The 20,966-nt window shown below is 49.7% G+C and overlaps 6 protein-coding genes across 6 annotated transcripts; 4 read left to right on the top strand and 2 right to left on the bottom strand.

The window, feature by feature from the left end:
- Nucleotides 1–599: 599 nt before the first annotated feature.
- VTN31DRAFT_4492 (uncharacterized protein) lies at nt 600–1,310 on the top strand (the record flags this gene model as incomplete). The annotated part of the gene is made up of 1 exon (XM_069404886.1): nt 600–1,310. The coding sequence occupies one exon, from the start codon at nt 600–602 to the stop codon at nt 1,308–1,310; it is 711 nt and encodes a 236-aa protein (XP_069261815.1).
- A 118-nt stretch (nt 1,311–1,428) lies between these two features.
- On the top strand, nt 1,429–2,415 carry VTN31DRAFT_4491 (uncharacterized protein; the record flags this gene model as incomplete). Its single annotated transcript, XM_069404885.1, has 1 exon — nt 1,429–2,415. One exon carries the CDS (start codon nt 1,429–1,431, stop codon nt 2,413–2,415), a length of 987 nt encoding a protein of 328 aa, XP_069261814.1.
- A 154-nt stretch (nt 2,416–2,569) lies between these two features.
- Nucleotides 2,570–3,115, top strand: VTN31DRAFT_4490 (uncharacterized protein; the record flags this gene model as incomplete). The annotated part of the gene is made up of 1 exon (XM_069404884.1): nt 2,570–3,115. The coding sequence occupies one exon, from the start codon at nt 2,570–2,572 to the stop codon at nt 3,113–3,115; it is 546 nt and encodes a 181-aa protein (XP_069261813.1).
- An 8,426-nt stretch (nt 3,116–11,541) lies between these two features.
- Nucleotides 11,542–12,666, top strand: VTN31DRAFT_4489 (uncharacterized protein; the record flags this gene model as incomplete). The annotated part of the gene is made up of 1 exon (XM_069404882.1): nt 11,542–12,666. The coding sequence occupies one exon, from the start codon at nt 11,542–11,544 to the stop codon at nt 12,664–12,666; it is 1,125 nt and encodes a 374-aa protein (XP_069261812.1).
- Nucleotides 12,667–14,417: 1,751 nt separating this feature from the next.
- On the bottom strand, nt 14,418–15,961 carry VTN31DRAFT_4488 (uncharacterized protein; the record flags this gene model as incomplete). The annotated part of the gene is made up of 2 exons (XM_069404881.1): nt 14,418–15,230; nt 15,287–15,961. The coding sequence occupies 2 exons, from the start codon at nt 15,959–15,961 to the stop codon at nt 14,418–14,420; spliced, it is 1,488 nt and encodes a 495-aa protein (XP_069261811.1).
- Nucleotides 15,962–18,506: 2,545 nt separating this feature from the next.
- Nucleotides 18,507–20,099, bottom strand: VTN31DRAFT_4487 (uncharacterized protein; the record flags this gene model as incomplete). The annotated part of the gene is made up of 6 exons (XM_069404880.1): nt 18,507–18,969; nt 19,025–19,337; nt 19,389–19,510; nt 19,558–19,758; nt 19,814–19,911; nt 19,968–20,099. The coding sequence occupies 6 exons, from the start codon at nt 20,097–20,099 to the stop codon at nt 18,507–18,509; spliced, it is 1,329 nt and encodes a 442-aa protein (XP_069261810.1).
- Between the last annotated feature and the right edge of the window lie 867 nt (nt 20,100–20,966).

The raw sequence follows: 20,966 nt of genomic DNA, 5'->3' as shown, positions 1-20,966 counted from the left end.
CCGCCTTTGCCTGCGCGACCTTCGGACTTTCACTCACTTCGTTCCTTTTCAGGGCAAGAAGCAAACAAGACAAACTCCCTTGAATCCTGTCACGCGGCTATCGAATGCCGTACTTGCAGCATGGCATTCAATGCGAACTGGAGTCATCCGTCGAATGCTGGAGGCGCTTTTTCACCGACGCAGATAGCATTGAGTCTTTTTCCCACCTGAATTTCTAGATGGTCTAGTCGTCGTACTCGTACAATACCCTCGAATCTACCTCTCTGAGGGATGAGCAGTATACACTAACCTATACAGCCGTTCGAATGAAGTACTTGTCCTAATGCTGCTGATAGAATCATGCAGAGCGGCATGCCTCAAAGCTCGCGATCATGTCCAAACTAGCCTGCCTATCATGAACTTTGACATTTCCATTACGTCAGGCCCGTGGTATCAGTAATGTTGATAGCGAAGCCTGTACTGAATGGCCGCGGTACGTCATTGGAACGCTGAGCCGGGGTTGATACTAGAAGCAATGGCGTTATGCTCTTGACAAACTGCAGATAGTCATTGATAATCTGGCCCTAGATCAAGTATCAACATTCTCGCTTGACGATCTGATGGCCGAAATTGACTTCAATCCCAACGTTCACCTGCAATCAACATTCTACCATGTCCCGGGCTACGAATCCGATATCCATGTTCTCACTTCTCCCATTCCTTCATTCTCAAGGCACGATGCCTTGTCCGCCACGGATGACTCGTTCCAACGGGAACAGCTGTTGAAATTCGAAGCGTATCATCAAAGATCCCCCGTTATCCTCGTTCATGGAATGGTCGTGGCCAGCAGCTACATGCACGACCTTGGAAGACATCTCGCACCATGGTTTCGAGTCTTTATCCCCGATTTACCCGGCTTTGGGCGGTCTTTAAATGCAATGCGGCCGAGTGATGAGGTTTCCGTCAACCAACTGGCTCAGGGATTGCACGACTGGATGAATACGGCCGGCATACAAAAAGCACATTTCGTCTCCAATTCATTGGGCTGTCAAGTCCTGGCCGAGTTTACCTGTCGATGGCCAGACAGGGTTGATCGGCTTGTCCTGCAAGGTCCATCGATGGATAGAAGTCGTCAGCCAATGTACCAGACCTTTCTGGCGCTCGCTGCGAACAATCGAAATGAACCGACCTCATTGAGTTTGATTTCACTCCGATATTATTGGCGAGCTGGGCTGCGGGAAAGCTTGGAAGTTGGTCCAGGAGGCAACCGCATACCGTTTCCAAGATGTCCTGCCGGATTTGAAACATCCTACACTATTGTTGAGTTGTGAATTGGATCCCATTGCGCCCTGCAGCTGGGTTGATGAATTATCAAGGAAGATGCCAAATGCGGTGCATTACGTGCTGAAACAAGCTGGTCACACTGTGAACTACTCTGCAACTGAGAAAATGTCGAGATTTGTTTTGCGGTATCTGCTCATTCAAGAAGATGACCAGATGAGGCTTGCCGGGCGTGAAATCTTTGAAGAGATAACTGCAATCAACCAAACAAGGGAACATGCTGCGACAACACGGTCTCGCCTACTTCGATCCCAGTTGTTAGTGATTGGTGCTGCCCTCGCGCTTTTCAAAAAGCGAACCACCAACATTTGGGCATTTGGCACCGCAATTGTCACTGTGGGAATGATGATCCTTTATCGAATCTGCCAGATCCTTCCGTTACTTTCAACGCATCGTTCCGACCATATCAGCCGTGTCTATGTCAAACTCCAGGGCATTGCAGATTTTGACTCCGCGTCATCCATGCTTCGGGCTATCAGTCGACATCTACATTTCCGCGACTTTCCGCAACTAGGTGTCCCCACGTCCTTGGCCGCAGCCATGCCTTTGATCAACTATCTCCCGTCATCCCTGCGTGATAGTGTATATTCCCAGGTCGGCGCCAGCGAAGCTACGGATGACGTATCGTCGATATTCGACGCGGAGAAAATTACTGATCAAATTGTTGCACATTTTCCAGCACACCGAAAGTATCCGGCTGTGGCCATTCGGTGCATTAACTCACCTTTATACCGCGATGGACATCCCCTGGTTACCTCAGACACTCCTCATGCCCGTCAAGCGACACAAGCGCAACGCGATCAAGCAGGGGCAGTTGGATGTGACGGCATCGATGGAATGGAGCAAGTCAGCTGGTTTCTCAGGGAAAACACAATGATTGAATTATACCACATGGCGGATCCAAACCAGGACCAGTTGATGATCCGTCACATGGCTTACTTCAGGCTCAAGTTCATCAAACTGACGGAGGCATATCGGAAATTCTTGCTAGACTCTTTGAGCGAGAACGGGACGATCATCCTTGTCAGGTGCGGACACAAGTGGCCGTGTACAAAAATCGCTAAGCGACATTACTTCCAGAGTGGGGCGGTTTGAGGAATAAGCCCGGAGGAGTTCATCAAGGGGTCTGATTCTGTGGAGAAATTTGTTGCGTCGCAAAGACCCTTTGCGACAAAAGTGGCAGATAGCGCCTTGGGAAAGAAACATCGTACTGACTGGAACGCACCTCCTGCGAAGTTCAAGAAGCAGAATGGGGATATTCCGAAAAACTCACCGACGACATCGTCTCGTTTGCAAAGGCGCACGGTCTCCACATCAAATATTGGACTACAATCATCCGGAAGATCCCAGTCCACTCGTTGTCGATGTGTACCGCGAGTGGCAGAAGCAATTGAATCGACCAACCGATTCTATCCTCGTCGAGAGCTTCATACTGCCAGAACTGTGGCTATCAATCAGGTATAACTTGACACCTTACTGGACGGTCTTTTCCGTCAAACCGTCTCTGGAGCGGGTTCAAAGATATTTGGAAATCTGCGACAGAACAGACAAATCTTTCCGACGAGGGTTCATGTTCTTGTTTTGCTCGGGGTTGCATTCGGTCGGACTTGCAGAGATTGAAAAGTGGAAGGCCGTGCTGAAGAAACACTTTGGCCAAGAAGCCGATCAGAACGATCTCCTTTTACTCGGTACAGACGAAAGAGTCTTTCCCAAGGATTTTGGTTTCCCCGCTCGATATCATTCCGAACTGGCCCGTGTTAGAGTCCACAGGAGTTCCTGCCTCAGGCCAGCGTAATTCAGCAGTGCTAGGGCTCCCTGGGCACGTGACCCATCGAACGCGGTCCTGTAAGTACTTAGTCGCTACTCTCTGGACTCACTTTCTTTCTGTATCCTTAGTGTTCTGAATCAGATCTGCGCTGGATTGACAGCTTACGATCAGTAGATAGCTATACTTCTCTCAGCCGAACTCCCATTTGTTTCCTCGGCATCCCCGCTCTCCAACGCAGCTCGCCTTCATATTTCACACCAACTGGCGTAATGGCATTCTCTCCTGACCAAGATATCCGACGAATCTGATTGTTTCGCACCTTCACGACTTCAAAGTAGCTACCTAGCTACGGAGGTTAGTACCAAAAAAACTAAACAAGAAAAAGCCCACTAAATCACGCTAGTAATTTTGGCCTTTTGTGTTTTGTATCCAAGTGTATGAAATCGTACTTTATTACAGTATCATACGTTCAGCTCCACATTCGAGTCTTCGATAGACCTACCACCGTTGCTACTCTACCATGTTCTCAGACCAAATTGTGCTTGCGACTTCGACCATAATCTCTAGAGGATATCACCTCATCATGAAGGTCTTGCTGCTACTCCAGCTTTTCTTCAAGACACAAGCATGGCAACCTAGCATGAGCTTAAAATCAGCAAGAAGATTCACTATCACACCGCTCTTTAAGCCATGGCGTTCATGAGTGTTATGACCTCAGTACTAGGCACAGCTACAAGGGTCGGCCGTCAATCTAGCGCAGGTCTTTATTCAAGACACTTCGTAAGGATGGAGAAGAAACATGCGTCCTAGGGAGGACGAAAACTATGTACACTGTGCGGCCACGTGACCTCTGGGCCCTAGCCCTGCCAAGGTACCGTGGCCTGCTGGCTCTAACAATCTATCTAAAACGACAAAGCAGCGGCCAAACAGCGAGGATGGAGAGCAACCCGGGGAGGGAACCGTGGGTTGTCGCGGTGTGCTTGAAACGAAATCCTCCCTCTTTCCAGATAATCTCAGCGAGATCCGCCATCGCCGCGTTCAGTTGTGATCTTTGGGAATCTTTTGAGCCGACACTACCGGGCCCAGAATCAACTGCATTTTCGAAGATGCGGTAGGAACCGAATCTTACTGGGAGTGCGTCCAAGCTGAACGTGTAACTTGCATTCAGAGTCTCATGCTGGTCCTGAAAATCGTTTGCATAAGCATGAAATGGGGTAAGCTGGGAGTCCTCCAATTACTCACGGGCCTGTTCCATTTACGGATCAACTTGATGAACTCATCCCAATCGTCAATCTGCAAAGGGCGCTTCTTGCTATGACGCTTGCACGTCTTGTTTCTCTTCCCTTGGTTGTTGAGTAGAAATTCATCAACAGGGAGAAGCTTTTTGCATATTTGGCAATAGTTCTGCTCATATCCTTGAGTGGCCATTGCGGGCGGTCAAAGGAGCAACACAATGAATGGAGAATATTGGCAGTTGAGGTTGCAGTTGAACAAGGAATGCGACAAACCAGGATGGTGGTGGGAGAACGCGTAGGAGGAATCAAAAGGGGAGGTGTAAACAGAAGCGCGCTGCTGACTAAAAACAAATCACGTGGATCAGTGATGCAAATCACGTGAATTTTCATAAATTTAGTTAAGAGGAATATGACTACTAAGCTACTACTCGTATGGAGCCAGGCCCTCCGCACTAAACGGGACTAGCGCCGATGGCCTGAGGCACCGTCGCTAAGGTTGGCCATAGAGACCTCTAGGCGTGTTGAGATAACTACTCCGTTACTTCCAAGTCCAAGCCGTTCGCTGAGGCTTGCCTGTTTGTTCTCCCTTTTTTACCCATCGCGAAAATGGTTTCTCTCTCAGATGATGACCTGCAAATTGTTAAGGATCATCCGTTGAGCGATTCTCTCGACCGTTTACGAGCGTCACTCGAAAGCGTGGAGCGTTCGTATTCCGTGGCCGGTTCTCTTGATGGCGTTGACGACAGATTCGCACAACATTGTCAGCATGTAGTATCGCGACTTCTATCTGCTTTGCTGGGAGAAGAAGCAGCCTTCAACCTTCAGTCGAGTATCAGCAGTCGTGATGTAGCGTCCGAGCTCTCTGATCTCTTCAAGCGTGTTCAAAACGGCGATTTCAGCTACCAAGACTATCGCCCTCTCGTGAAGCTCATCATCCAAAGGGCGTCCGACTACGATATCTGGAGCGCCGTTCTCGATCTCATTGCCAAGCTTTCGAGAGCGACTCCAGTCTCAACAAATCTCCCGCCTGCGTTCGACAGCACGCCGATCACACATACCTCCGCGTCGCTACAAGGCAGCGAACAGACCCGGGCGCTAGTCGAGGCGAGAGTCTTTCAAGAGATCCGGGGCTGCACGTATCGAGATGTGCAGGGGTTCTACGAGAAATACTTTGAGGGAAAGGCTTGGACGGAGCGTGCCCGGGATGTCTACAAGTCAATACAGTGCCGACATGTTGGTGGCATGTGGACTGGGCTTCTTCAGACCACCCAGGACAACGTGCAGAACTGGCTGTTTCAACTGCAGGAGGATCATCTCTCGGAGGAGCGACGTCGCTACTACAAGATCAACCTCCCAAGAGAGCTTATCGGGGGCGAGGCCCCGCGGCAGATTGATCTGATCGTCAAACGAAAGAGCGGGAATCCGTCGGATACCGAGCACGATTGGAGAGAAATCGAGGTGATTGGCGAGCTCAAGGCGTCCAACAACGATGGTGTCAAAAAGCCATTGGTGCAGCTCGCCCGATACGCGCGAGACGTGTTCGCCTGTCAGCCGACGCGCCGCTACCTCCACGCGTTTACCATCTGCGGGCCATTCATGACGCCGTGGGTGTTTGATCGTTCAGGATGCTACAGTCCGGGCCAGTTCAATATTCATACGGAGCCAGAACGATTCATACGGCTGATCGCCGGATACACGATGATGGATGAGGAGGAACTAGGTTTGGACACGTTCATGGAACGGGATGGCGACCGTCACTTCATACGCATCGAGCACGAGGGAACCGAGATGAGACTGCAGCTGGAACTGGAGCCTTTCACCCGCCAACGGGCGATCGTCTGCCGCGGAACGTCCTGCTTTCTCACAAAGCGTCCGGACTCTGAAGACTGGGACCACGTCACCAAATTTTCATGGACATCCGACCGACGGAAGCCCGAAGCCGATCTTCTCCAACTGGCGAAGCAGAAAGACGTTCAAGGCATCGCCAAATTGTTGGGTCATCGCTCGATCACCAGCATCAAAAGCATGCGCTCAGACATCACGTTTACGAGGCCGTACACTTTTGGCGGTACCTCTAGCGCCGCTTCGTCGTTTTCGCCGTCCCAGCCGTCCAGTGTCCGATCGTTCAGCCAGCTCCACAGCTTGACCATCGCGGAGAGTGGGGGTGAGGGTCCATCAAGGAAACGCAAGTCGGTTGATGTCGGCCCGAAATCAAAGCGATCCAGGTCCAATAACCGATCGATTCCATCCCAGAATGAGGTCACTTACGATGTGGTAGAAGCGCAGGGGGCCAGTCTGCTCGCTTCTAGTGACGGCCCGTACGACAACCGCATTTTGCGCTGTCTCGTCGTCTATCCCGCCGGCCGGCCGCTCTATAAATACCAGTCGCCCTTGGAGCTGTTGGAAGCGCTGCGTGATGCGATCAAAGCGCACAGATCCCTTTACATCGATGGAAAAATCCTTCACCGAGATATCTCTGAGAATAATATTATCATAACCGATTCCGAAAAAACTGGCCGTGTGGGGATGCTGATCGACTTGGATCTCGCCAAGAAGGTCGGCACCCAACGAAGCGGCGCTCGCTGTCGCACCGGCACCATGGAGTTCATGGCCATCGATGTGCTGCTCAATATCGACCATACATATCGGCATGATCTCGAGTCATTCTTCTATGTGCTTATCTGGCAGTGCGGTCGTCGGGGCTGGCAGTTTGTCAACAGACCAAAAGATCGACCGGCGGATAGTTCTTTCACAGACTGGTATACTGGCTCCTTCAGGAAGATCGCAAACGCCAAAATTGGGAATATGACTGCCAACGGATTCGGGCAGATTCTAGAGGAGTTTCCACCTGAGTTTGATTGCATCAAGCCGCTTTGCAGGGAGTTGCGGGGAATCCTATTCCCTATCCGTCACGGCGATATCTTTACAGGTACACCGAAGGAGTCAAAGGTTCTCTATGAGCCAATCATCGAGGCCTTTGGCAAGGCGATTGGCGATATCAAAGCGGGATTACATATTAACTGTTGATTGTTCTTATGGTTGCTTGGTGTTTAGATACCCAGTGTGCTTTGTCTGATTGAGCAATTCCACGCCTCTGTCGCCATTTGAGAGATACCATTCCTGAAGGCCTTCTGTCTCTTTTGCTGCCAAGTGGACTGCGGCCGCCTATCTCTCATTGTTGTATCCGATGTTGTATTTACCGCAGAGTTGTTGTCTCTTCCACGGAGAGTGCTTGCCACAGGGTTGGTGTCCAGCACTTATCCGATTACCCTCACCCTGAATGGAGGGGGATCAGACTATACAATAGCGCTAGTCTCATTCAGTTCTTTCATTATTTCCCAGCTATCTTGCCAACCTCCGGTCATACAGTACACTAGAATTGAGGCTAGTATTCTCGCGAGCTTGCTTTTCGAAGCTCGATGTAGTTAATACGCGATAGCCTACTCGTACAACAACCCTACGAGTACTCCGTGTCTCTACAAACTTATCGTATCTAACCTATTTACCGATCTAAGTTTAGAGTTTAGACACACTGACTACATAGTTATGTAGTTATTTTAACCTAGCTCTGAGGTCGTAACAATCACCAATCTACACTCCCTCCAAACCTTCACAACGACCGACCGCATCCCATACGTCGCTGATATTCTTCCCGACATACACAACTCTCCATTACATCTCCCCGTCATATCTTTCCCGCGTTTCCCATCTTCTTCCTCGCCATCATACCATTTATCCGCCATAACTCTCCATCGATATAATTCCTCGCTGCACAATCACCTCCTTCATCCATCCCCAATCTTACCATCCCTCTCAATCTTCCTCCCCGCGATATCATCATCCTTCCATTTCACTCAACCTGTCACCGCGCCAGCCCAGACTTCCTGACATCATGACTCCTGCTTATCAATGAAGCTTGCTTATCAATCCAGTTTGCGTATTACCATACCGTCACCACGCGTCACCATGTTCATCTTGCTTACCAATCCTCACAAATCCATGTGTCCGATCCCGTGTATATAGTTCAGCCTGTTCACCTTGTGCTTCGTGGTTCTTGGAGCTACGTCTTGTCCTCATCCTGTACTAGTACCTACTGTAATACAAGCTAGTGGCAGTTTGACTCTTGTGTCCTGTCCATACACACACCCCTTCCTCCAGATCTGCCTGTCAGCTCCGTGACAGATCACCCTCACCGTCGTGCCGCCGTCCGCGTAACTTACCGGCCGGAAACAATACCGCCCACGGCCACCCTTTAGTTTCGATCGATGAATCGATCCTGCCTTTCGATTGAAACCGTCCGGAACCCCGTCCGGTCACGATACAACTTGAAGGGCAGAAATCGAAGGGAAGCCCGACTCGCTGCGCTGAGTCAGATATCCGACGGCACTGGGTTTTGATTTGACTCCTTGGATAGGAACTGAGCTGCGCAGAGGATGCGAATCTCAGCTGCTTGGAGTCTCATTGGTTCACCGTGGGGAATGCATGTCTCGCTTGGTTTTTGAAGGAAATATAGTCTGATGAATCGCATACATTCAACAAGTACCCTTCTTTATTATCTCGTGTTTGTTGTGTCTTCCCGAAATTCCTTTATCTACGATGTTTCTGCCTCATCTACCTGTGTACATGAATAGCGGCCGTCTCCTACCCTCCATGGTACTGACAGAGACAAGAATCAAGCATGAGATATTAGTCTGCCCCTCAGGACTACTTGTGTCATTACTTCAGATACCTGCTGGATGTAAATAGTACATATGATGAACTGATGAAGTGATAAGAACAAATCATCATCCACACCCTTGAGATATTGGCTACCTATAGACGCAGTGTCAGCCAGTTTGTAAGCCTGTTCATATGTGTTGCTTGATCTTGTACCGTGGCATTTGGCAACGACGATTTGTGCACGGTCTAGCCGACATTGCTACGAGTATATCCTGTCATTTCCGCATCACCACTACGTTCTATAATGTCGATAACCTACCGTACGAGTCCTTCTTCGCAAAGTTTCGTTTTCGAGATGGTTGTTTTTGCTGTGAGTTTTGGAGAATCACCATACTGTGCTGCGATTGAAGTGCTCGTATTGTAGCAGGACTATGTGTCGGACGGCTAGGAACTGGGAGGAAGGCTAGAAAGAAACGAACTGAACGAGGACACTATCCAGGCCTGATCTCCTATCTACATGGAACTCGGAACTCTATATAAGCTGGAGATGGAGCCGGCTGAGTACCGGAAATACTCCGTATACCTAGCCGAGCCAGCTCCGAGGTAATCCGGAGCACCTCCGAGGAACACATCATTCTGGCTGATAGAGAAAAACGAAAAGGTAACCCTAACTCTCAGTTTAGTTTAGTCTTCTTTGGGTGTGAAACTGCGAGTCCATGTGACTGAAATCGTAGCCTACTGTGGCTGACTGCAGACTGAAGTCTGACTCGCATATTAGTCCCAATCGAGTGTAAGTTCCCGCGCTGTCCACTCGGCAAACTGTACACCTGCCGCACGGGACACGGCGACTTGGAGGATTACTACGCCTACCACATCCGGTTTGGACACAAAGACGCCTGATGCCATCGCGAGTGCGGGAGGTCAAAGTCTCCCCCCATCCACACACTTCTACTTCTGCCGGATGACCAGAAGGAACTCCGTAGCCGAGTCGGCATGCAACTGAGGGATATGCTAGCAAATGCAGGCGGCAGTCTGGACGACCTCCATGGTGTTGTATTCATGGCAAGAGGTTCAGCCGAAATGAATGGATCACGTGAGACTTGCCTGCCCTAACCACGTGAAGATGGGTTGTAATACTCCTCTCGGAATCGGCCACGAAACTTCATTTCTTCATTTGAAATCAAGCAACATCTAATGACAACGAGGGGCCATCTCTGGGTGAGGATTCTACGAGTACTTCACCCACCGCGGAAAATATTTACGTATCTGATTCAGAACATTGTGGCAATTTATCCAGACTTTGCGCTAGCAAGTTCATCGGCTGTTGGATTGAGGAAGTTCCGCACCATTATTCTCCGTTATATATTGCCCTAGATATTCAGTTCTGAGCCGAGGGGGAGTTATCCACGCTGCCAATGGTGTTAACTGATCGTGGCCAGCATTTTCCTCGACTCTCAAGCGCCCGGATGTGACTTATCTGGCTCTTGATACTCCTTGTACTAGTGACTAATCACTTTTTCCTTGGCACTTAAGCGTCGAGTCAGTTGACCCAACTGATGATTGTCACCTCACTTGGCACCCATTACTACTGTTACCTTAGGCAAGGTCACGGAAGGTCGGCCCGAATACTCTCAGCTGTCATACCCCTTCAGCGCACATCGATACTACGTGATGCTACTGCTCCTCCGTGCTATTTTTTTCCCAGCAGTAGTAAATCAATTCGAGGTTACAATGGATACTGCAGAAGCTGTTCGCATCGTTGGGCCGAGGTGTACTATTTTCTTCAAAGTCGACTGAGTGCCCATCGGCACCTGTAATACCTGACCTCTGCCTCTTCGTAAGCCTTGACGTTGGACAGTCAATGACAGACTACTAACTTCGCTAATGCTATTTGTTCTATGGTGGGAACAAATCCCTCTGGTGAGTTCCTTCAGCAATTGTGACGATTCTCCACTTCATTGTGAGGGAATGGCCGAAAACACTCCCGACATCGATCGTAGTATTCGTTCTTCTCGTACTTTGTACTCTGCCACTCTCACACTACCGTCATTTGTCACAAGACTGCTCCATCGATCAAATGTCGAGGCAGACAAACGTGCTCGTGCACCTTTTGGTGGTATTTTATTTTTCTCGACCAATGACGTCTAAAACGGCTTCCTTGATTGTTGCCTCGGAGAGAGAGGAATAACAACAGCCTCAGTTTTATACACCTACGAGTCAAAGTTTCACGGAAAGCGTCTCATTAATCATACTACGATCCCAGCTCGTGAGTTAGGTAAGTTGCTATGGCATAGTCGCAAAGAGCCGGTACGGTAGTTAGCAGCGCCTCAATCATCACTCCGCGCTGTCTTGACTCATGATAAGTTGCCAAAAGACAAAACCAAAATCAAATGATCAATGGATACTACTATGGTAGGTTGGCTATTACTGATAATGATTTCGAGCCGTGAACTTCAGCAGTATAAGAATGCCAATATTCGGCAGCCATGAAGAAGCAGGCAGATCTTTGGTCAATTGTTTCTCAGTCGGTCCTGACATCATAATCCTCTGTCCTCCACAATGTTTCTGAGTCGCAATGGGCAACGAGCCCGTTTGGCTGGCATCGATTTCGTTTTGTCTTGCCTTTGTCTTTGGATAATTGTGCTCCAAGCACCCTATGTGCACTCATTGCCTGCATCTTCTTCGTCTAGCAGGATCATCGTGAATGATGATGAACGCGTGCTCTCCACTAGCGGAACTTATCCACGTCTCGCTCGACTCCATGACGGAAGCATCCTCGCGGGCTACACGGAACGAGACGGCGATCTACGCATCCTGAAGATTGCGAGGAGTGACGATAACGGCCAAACATTCACCGAGATCGGGGAGGTGACGAGGAGAGTTGGGGATGTTGATAACATGTTTCTTCTCGAAGTTTCTCCCGGGACAGTGCTGGCAGCTTTTCGCAACCATGATTTAGGATCCGACGGCGAGACTCGTACGTATTTCCGGATCACAGTCTGTCAGTCCACGGATGGGGGCCGGTCATGGCAGTATATGTCGCAGGCCTTTGAGAGGACAGCGCCATGGGGTCTCTGGGAGCCTTTTATGCGCATTGGACGCGGCGGGGAGGTGAAGCTTTATTTCTCCCAAGAGACCGCTGCGGATGATCAGCTCATTATGGAGGTGATTTCCCATGACCAGGGCAGGAGTTGGACCACGCCGCGCGTTGTCGTAGATGGGGATGGCCATGTTCGGGATGGCATGGTAGGCATCGCCGAGACGTCCGATCAAAATGAACCCGTGTTGGTCATGGTCTTCGAGGCAGGCAGAGGCGGCCGATTTACTGTCGAAGCCGTGCTGTCATATGACGACGGAAATACTTGGGGTCGACGCCAGGTAGTCTACAACCCTCCATCCGATCACAATGCTGGTGCACCGCAGATCTCGTCGTTCGGGGATGGGTCCATGGCTGTTATCTTCATGACCGACGACCAGTCCCCGGTAGTCGACTGGTTCCAAAACACAGCCGTCAGAGCCGTCTTGGGCAGCGCACCGGTGAACGGGCAAATCCAATTGAGCGAACCATCAGAGGTGTCACCGGCATGGAGCGTCTGGCCCGGTATTCTCCCTCTGGACGATCAAACGGCACTGGCGGCCTATGACCGTAGCGGATCCAAGGTCAGGTCGTTGTCCCGCGTTTGAGAACGAAGCGTGTTGCGATCGTCTGTTGTTTCATATTAAGAGTTTTCCTGCTTCCTGAACACGGGATACTCGGGTCATTGTTGGAATTGTAGCTCATTGTACATAGATTGTCCTTATTCCTCGAAGTGATTCTCCTTGGCAGGCAGTGAATGAGTAGGCTTTTTTTTTTTTTGTAAGACTCCTCGACGCTCTTGACTTGCCATTAGCGCATATAGCCATAAGATCGACTGTCCCGTAGATAGCTAGGTCTCTTTTCAGCAAAGTTTTTGGAAGACCTTTGGAACGTACATCATCCATCATAGTAGGCCTCCAGAGAGCAGTGCATCAGAATCTCAATCACTAGTTCTGGTCCCTTACGGCCATCCGTCATAACCGATCATTGCAGTACTTTTTCCTGGCTAGTTGGTAAGATGAACTTTGGCCGCATGAGTAGCTGATCAGGACGTGAGGAGCTGAACAGGGCTACTATAGGCAATTCAAACTTTAGAAGTCGGACAGCAGGCTATGGATCGTCAAGGCTTTTGAGATTTGAGAACCTTTGAAACGAAGCATGGACTTAACAACCTAAACACTATTTTCCATACAAGTAGTCAACAGCCCCGGCACGAAATAAGACGACAGCGGAATACGGGGATATCCTAGCTTCAAAACTATTGTACTCAAGCTTCACTAAGATTAGCTACATTTTCTCTTACTTAGGTACCCGCAGGTTATTGACTGTCAGGATGTTTCAGGCCAAAGACGTCTGTTGAATGAGTAATCAGCAAAAACGAATACTCCTGAATGCCGACAAATCTGGCCCAGTCGCTGGCCTACTTCCGGTCATAACGCTTGTGCGGGCCTGCTGGCGCACCTGATTTATCCCTTCTGAATCAATCCAGTTAACTTATTCCTTGACTTCACTTTCTCCGGTAACTGAAATCCTGACAGCTCCTTGTATTTTACCACATTAATTTCGTATCGGTTATTGTAGGTACACAACGGTACAATCATGCATCATTGTGTGGTGCTCTCAGGCTTCGAGAGCTCTTAGGATATTAGTCAGGTATACTATTCTTAGTTTTGTGTTTGCAAATCCGTGTTGAAAATTTAGGGTTTTATTTCTTCCGATGGATGAATAGATCTATCGGATAGTGCGACAGTTGCTCGAATGAAGTTTTCCTGGATGTTATGTCATGAGAACAATATCTGTTCAGGTTGCTGCATTGGGCTTTGATTTATCCATGCACCGTCCTGAAATTTAAGCTCTAGACACATCCATTGAGCTACAACATCCATACAAAGCGCTGCTACCAGGTGTATGGAGAATTTATGCAGAACTATTTTCATTGAAGTCAATGCAGACAAAGATGGCACTTTGAAAATCCATTGCTCAAGCACGTCTTCCGGTAAAAATTATCTCAAATGTTGAGGGTCTTTGCCGGAGGTTTGTATCGAGAGTAAAAACTCATATTCTAGTTGCTTTGATGTCGCAGTAGGAGCTACCAAAGAGCACTCACTACTCTGAGCACTCTGGAAAATCTAAAGGAACTTCAGTCCAATGTATTACGCAGTACAAAGCATTGCTGGGATTCTCAGCAGATTCTCATCATGAATCGAGCGTCAATTTGCAATCATTGATCAGTAGAGAAAAGACACGGAAACCATCTGAAATTTCGTTCTCCCTTCTTCTCTCGATCACCATTGTCAGCTTCCAACATTTATGAATTTCCATCAATTTCAACCAGTTGTGTATCCCATTTCTAAATTATCTACTTCTTCCGGCTCTGGTGAAAAGTCTTGGGCGTGGTAAGCGACTTAGGAGTGTTCCTCCGCGCCCGGGGTCCAATGAGGTGGTCAAAGGATGGAGAGTTGGCCACACGCGGCGAAAGGTCTTCAATGTCCCAAAGGTAGCCCAAGGTCTTGAGTACAGAGGTCGCACTGTAGGGCTCGGGCTTCCCGGTCTTGGGATTCCGTCCGTAGTTTTCAACGTGGCCCTCGGGCGCATAGGGCGAAATCAGCCAGGTGGGCATGCGGCCACCATAGCGATCGAACTTCAGCGTGTACTCGGAGCCGTCCTTTGCCTTGGTGGTAAAAGTCTTGTCGTCCGGGCGAACAGCAAGAGGAGCAGGGACGTGGTCGTAGAAACCACCAGTCTCGTCATACGTCACCAGAAGCAAGCTCTCATCCCAATGAGGGCCATTGCGCAGAGCGTCGTAAATCTGCTTGACAAAGACTTCACCGTACGAGACGTTGCCGTCAGGGTGCATCGAGTTGGTATTCAAGCCGCAGCACGAAGGGTTGATGTAAGACAGCTGTGGGAGGTTGCCCAGGTACGCATCCTGGAAGAAGTTCTCGATTGGCACAATGCTGTCCTTCGCGTTCTTCTTGGTCCAGTCGAAGAACAGGGCGTCGGGATTGAAAGCGCCGTTCGTGCCGTCATAGTTGCGCCAGGTGATACCCTTCTCGGAGGCCGCCTCGAAGATACTCTTGATTGGGATGGCAGAGTTGTCAAAGTCCTTGTCGTTGGAGCCGTGGCCGTCAGGAGTTCCTGCCACAGAGCACAGACGGTTGGGGTTTGTAGGCTGAGTTTGTCAGACTCTGCTACTACAGAGGGAGAAAAAGGGAAGCAATGACGTACGCCCGGAGCGCAAGAGAACCAGTAGTTGAAAGTTGTGTACTCCTCCACCAGGTCAACCAATGTCGGAACATCGCTGGCGGCGTAGTAGCCCAGCACCTGCTCAGCAGCAAGTTGCGGCGTAATGTCAGGGTAGCTGATTAGATGCTTCTCAAGGAATCCTTTGTTGTGGGCCTTCAGAGTGCCGTTCGCAATGGCCTCGTTATCTGGCGAATAAGTGCCATAGAACTGGAAGTTGTTGCCGACAACGGAGTGATCGGGGTCATTCTTCACCGAGTCGTAATTCTTTCTCGCCTGGCAGTACTTCTTACCATGGGGCTTGTCCATCTTCTCATAGAGGCACTTGGGACCGTTGTTAGCGGGATTATCCAAACCCGGATGCCTGATATCACCCAGCATGTTGTCGAAGGACCGGTTCTCGAGCAGAATCCAAACGACGCGCTTGATTTTGGACTTGAGGTTGGCAATCGAGGCCTTGGAGCCGGCCTTGTAGCCGAACGGGGCAGAGATCTGCGTCTTCTTTTGCAATTCAGATTGCACCTCACGAGACCACAAGTGATGGGGGACCTCCGAGATCTCCTCCGTCTCGGAGGTGTCGGGGTTGGCGATCGGCTGAGCGATGGCTGTCGAGCCAAGCGCGAGCGCATACAGCGCCGCAAGGGCAGTACTGGTCTTCATCCTGTCGAGCGAGTCGTTGTGCTTGATGGGAGCAGAGCGGACTGGATTCTTGAAGGACGGTGTGTGATACCACTACGGGAGAGGATGCCAGCCTTTATACAACTCGGGGCACGAAGAGAAGACACAATTGTCAACGTTGAGTTATGGTCCTGCTGCTCCCCCGTGCAACCTTTGCTGAGCTACAACTGGATGGGCGAGTTGCCGTCATACCCGTGGAAAGTTGTACGCGATGAGATGTAGTATAGTCCAAGGCAAGAACTTCAGCAAACCACCAATGACCGTCGCGCGCCACCTTGTGTTCCGAATGATAGGTACTTGGTGAGCCGTCCGCTCAGGAAATCGATGTGTCTAGAACAACTCGCAGACTCAATGGGGGTAATTCCGAAAGGATTCCATACCTAATGGGTTAGCAGTGCAACCAACCGATGTGAAAATCTAGAGTCCAGAGGAGCTCGTCAACGGACATTAATCCGGTGGTGATATCAATACATTAGTCGCGTGTGATTGCACGGGTGGCACTGACAAAGTTGAAGCCGTGCCGAAGTCTTGGTGGGCTTAGCGAGAGCTTGATCAAGCCATAACGGAGCTTGGGCTCTGATGTATCTTGGGCGTGACTAATATGAGCACTATAATTGGTTGTCCATCGAAGCTTGATTCAATGACGCTTTATAGGGCTGTAGCCCGCCATGGATGTGTAAACAACCACAAAGTACTCGTAGGGAGTGCTCGGTGAATGGGCTTGAACAAGTCCCGTTGGATGAACCTGGAGTTAGTCCTCCAAAGGCAAAGTGTCATTGACTTCAACTCCCAACGACTTCATGGTCTGCACCGACAACCAACTACACGAGTTGCTCAAAGTAGACTACTAGCCTGCGCTCAGAAACTAGCGCAGAAAACGATCCTGCAGCTCTATGTCTTGGTGTCAGGGCAGTCAATGAAGCAGTAGGTACGTACTTGGCGTGACTCGAGTATGTCGCAAAATCCTCAACGGAACAATGGTTCCTGTTCGGTCTCAATTCGCTCAGTGTGTTCCTGAACACAAACCGGCATCTCAACGTCCGCCGAATTCCCTTCTCTCCATGCCCCCCCCCCACACCGACGTCATTCAAGCCGAGGTTGATGCGGGGCTCAGGTACCGAACCTTAACCTAATCAGGAATAGCGCTGTCTCTCTCATTGCTTGTTTCTACTGTCCGTCCAATCAAAGCCAATGTTGATGGCAGGTGCTCCCATCACCACCATATCAACGGCCAGTTCCGACAGGACGAATGCAAAAAGCCGGAAAGTTCAACGCTCTTTTGTGAGCAGCATTCATGGCTTCCGGTAGTCACAATCTGTCATTTCTCCGAATTCATGCAATGGGTGCGGGGTTTCTGATCAGTTACTTACCGGCTTAGGTAGAGATCAGCAAGACGAGGTTCTTTGAGGAGAGGGGGGGAATTGAGATGGCGGCGTTGCTGATGACTCGTGCAAGGAACATTGCATATTGAAAGACTTGATTTAAAGGTTAGGTATTAATTGGCTGTAGCTTACTGGCTTCATGAAACGACGTCACATCGGTCACCCGCCGAGATCTGATGGACATGCAACGAGTCCAACTCCGATGGGTGGCAGACCGAACAGTCTACCAGATTTCAACGTTGAAGGTACGGGTAACTGAAGTGCATTGTTTGACTTGGTAAGTAGCAGTTGCCTTCAGAGATTCCTTGATGAAAAGTAAACCTATTACGTACGACCTCTGGTGACTACACCGGACATCAAATCCAACTGAAGTTATTGTACCAGCAAATGGATTGTACTTGTGCAGGTTCGAACCCCTCAAAATCACCTGCATCAAACTACTCGTATGTTGGAACTCAAGTTCTTCTAGTGAGGAGACGTTGCCCCTTGGTCATGTCGTTGAGGTCTTCAAGTAGAGATCAGGAACGTGGAAATACTGCAAAGCTTCGCTTTCGGCTCTTCTCCAGCAATGTGCTGCTGGCTTTCTTCCCCCATACTATCGAATTCAGCACGTGGGACTCACAGCGGTAGACAAACGGCATGATTCCCGAGGACCTCCAGGCGATCTCATTGACACTTTTGCATTAAAGGGTGACTAGCGGATCTAGTTAGGGTACATCGGCTGAACGCATATACCGCCGTCGCTCGTATAGTTTGCGCCATGAAGACTTACACAGCGCTAAGCAAGTAATCAATTTTGTGTACTTACCTCTTGCCGATGGAAGCGCGCCTAGCGATTTCTCGAAAATCCCAATGGAATAATGGTAGAATGCAACAACTTGTGTCGTCGGCGCTCATCTTGAAGGATTTCCACCATCACAAATACTGTCAAAGATCCCATGTGCTCCAGAAGAACACCAATCAAAGCATTTCACAACCGAAATCGGCTTTGTTCCCGACCTCGAGCACTCTAGCAAAGTGTAGGAATGCAGCAGCGGGGAAGAACGGCACTCACTCTTCTAGTCACTTCGGTCTTTGACTAGTACTGATAGCAGGTACATACAGGCATTCACCGAATTAACCGAGTACGACAAGAATGTCAACTATTATCCACCGCTCTTCCCCGCGGTCGCATCTCTGTACTCTGTCCAAGGACCGTAAGTTGGAAACAAATGCTCCTCACCAGGTCCTAACGGCTTAACGTCCCGCACCACCACCCTCACCTGGAATTGGCCGCGGTCAACAAGTATCTGCGGATTGACTTCCTCTCCTCTATGGTCCGTAATGCGCCAATGAAGATCTTGACGGAGCTGCGGCACCACGCTCTCTGGCTCGAGGGATTCATCAACGGTACCTCGAGCGGCTGCAGAAGCGAGGAGAGGGGACAACGATATTTGACCGGCTGTTAAAGTCGGCTTTTTTGAAAAAGAGCTTTTTATCATCGGTGATGTAAACGTGCGGTAACTTCCAATCAAGTCCTCAGCATAGCCGTAGTCTGCCGGTTTGATGTTGGGATCGAGATCGCCGTAGAAAAAGTGTACCTGGAACGGGTGGCCAGCGAGGGCGTACCTGACAAGAACATCATCAGTTCATGATCGCATGTGTGGAGAGACTGGCGACATACTTGTCAACCAGGATGTTGATCGCCCACTGTTTTGGTAGATTGTTCACGCCCACAGCATCGAACGTTGACATTGTCATCCTCCCAGAGACAGTTCCTGCAGCCAAACTGCTATGAATGGTACTCTTCGTCTTCGCAATCCTGGCTGGTGCGTTGTAGAGATTGTTCACAGCAGCACGGACTCGATCTCGCAACGTCGTTGCATCCACATCCCAGTCAACGATTTCCGGATATGTATACCCGAAGTCGCGTGTGCTGCGAGACGAAGCCGAAGTCCAGAAACCACCGCTGTCGTCGCTGCGGAAAGGATATAATGCTAATGTACATTAGCACACTCGCAGCAATTTAGCTACTGACAATGCCTTACGAGTATTGACGTCTTCGATAGTCCCCGCTTCGATGACGAACGTGCCATAAGTATCGGCCATCGGCTCAACATACGAGTCCGGATTCAGGGCTTGCCATAAAGCGAAGACACGGTCAATGGAGCTGACAGGGTTCAGTAACCTTCGGAGCCAGAATCAATGGTCACTAACCAATGATGAATCATAAAGATAGGATCAAACGCTGCCATGGAAAAATAGGACATATGACCGCCGTCTCCTGTGAGAGCATGGACTCCGTCATGGAGGCTCTCAAGGTTGGCATAGTTCTCACCACGGTCTTCCAGCACGGAGGTTGTTAGCACAGTGTAGTTTGTCTCAGCGCTCAGCAGCTGATAAGTGATTGATCGCATCCTTTGACAGTCAGACATGCATCGGAATATTAAAAGATGACATTTGCGAATCGTACCATGCAGCATTATTTTGCAACAACGACTGGACATTGTCCATACGTGATCGACCAGTATCCGGATCCGGCGACCTTACGGTCTCCTGGTAGATGACCAGCTAGACAGACTCAGCTTCAACTCGTAACACCTGTCCATGCATGCGAGTAAACGAACCGGTTGATCGCTGGGAATATCGGTTCCCACGGGCAGCGGATGAAATCTGTACGTATACAGCGGATTATCAATCGTCTCCTGGCCGGAAGGTGTTGTAATTGTGATTTTCTCCGCAACTAGAGACTCTGGCATGGATGGGTCGAGTGCCCAGTCCCAGTAGGGCACTCTCAGGGTGGTGGCAGCCTCCTGGTAGACTCCCCTAACATCATCCGGGTAAGATGCAGCGATATCCTGAGCATGCTTCCAAACTTGCTCCTTGTCCCCAGCTCAGTAGGATAAATCAAGACGAGCATAGATTTGGAGGTCATACCTCGTATAAAGCTATGTACGGTCGATGCCAGGGAAGAAAAATGGGCGAACCATGCGAGCAATATCCCGTCTCAAACTGACCCTCTACATTATCCCACGAACGATATGGATATCCATGAATACCTGATATCGAAGACCAAAAGATCAGCCAGGCATCGTTGGGACGCAATGGTGCATGAACCTACCTGCAATCTCATACCAAGAAAGCAGATCTGTCTGATCTGTCTTTTGAAAACGATCCAACGCCTGGATGTACAAATCAAACGCCGGGCCCGAAGTCTGGAACTCTCTCAAATCACGCCTCGCAGGCCTTTCCCCGGTCGTCGGATTGACGCCAGCACTGATTCCGCGGATGACATAGGCATGAGTGACGATGGAGAAGATTGACAAGCCAAGTAGACTGTACACAGCTATTAAAAGTCGCATAGTAGCGTCATGTGTATCACCAAAGGTGCTATGATAATAAATCGCCGAAAGCTTCCAGAGTCAAACCGGACGAATCGACATTGTTCGAAGAAAACGATCAAGTTCAAATACCATTCACGATCAGAATCACTGGAAAGCAACCATTAGAGAGCCACGACTGTTGCATGCCATCCTACCTGGCCCTTTCGAAACATGCAACAGAGCAAGGGATGGCAGCCATCGAGCCCTGGGCACACATTCCACACAGCCTACCGATGGAGGCCC

Source organism: Thermomyces dupontii (assembly GCF_041956625.1).
Source record: "Thermomyces dupontii strain NRRL 2155 unplaced genomic scaffold VTN31scaffold_3, whole genome shotgun sequence".
Taxonomy (NCBI): Eukaryota; Fungi; Ascomycota; class Eurotiomycetes; order Eurotiales; family Trichocomaceae; genus Thermomyces; species Thermomyces dupontii.
The sequence above is the reverse complement of the archived record's forward strand: the minus strand, read 5'-3'. Positions and strand labels throughout refer to the sequence as shown.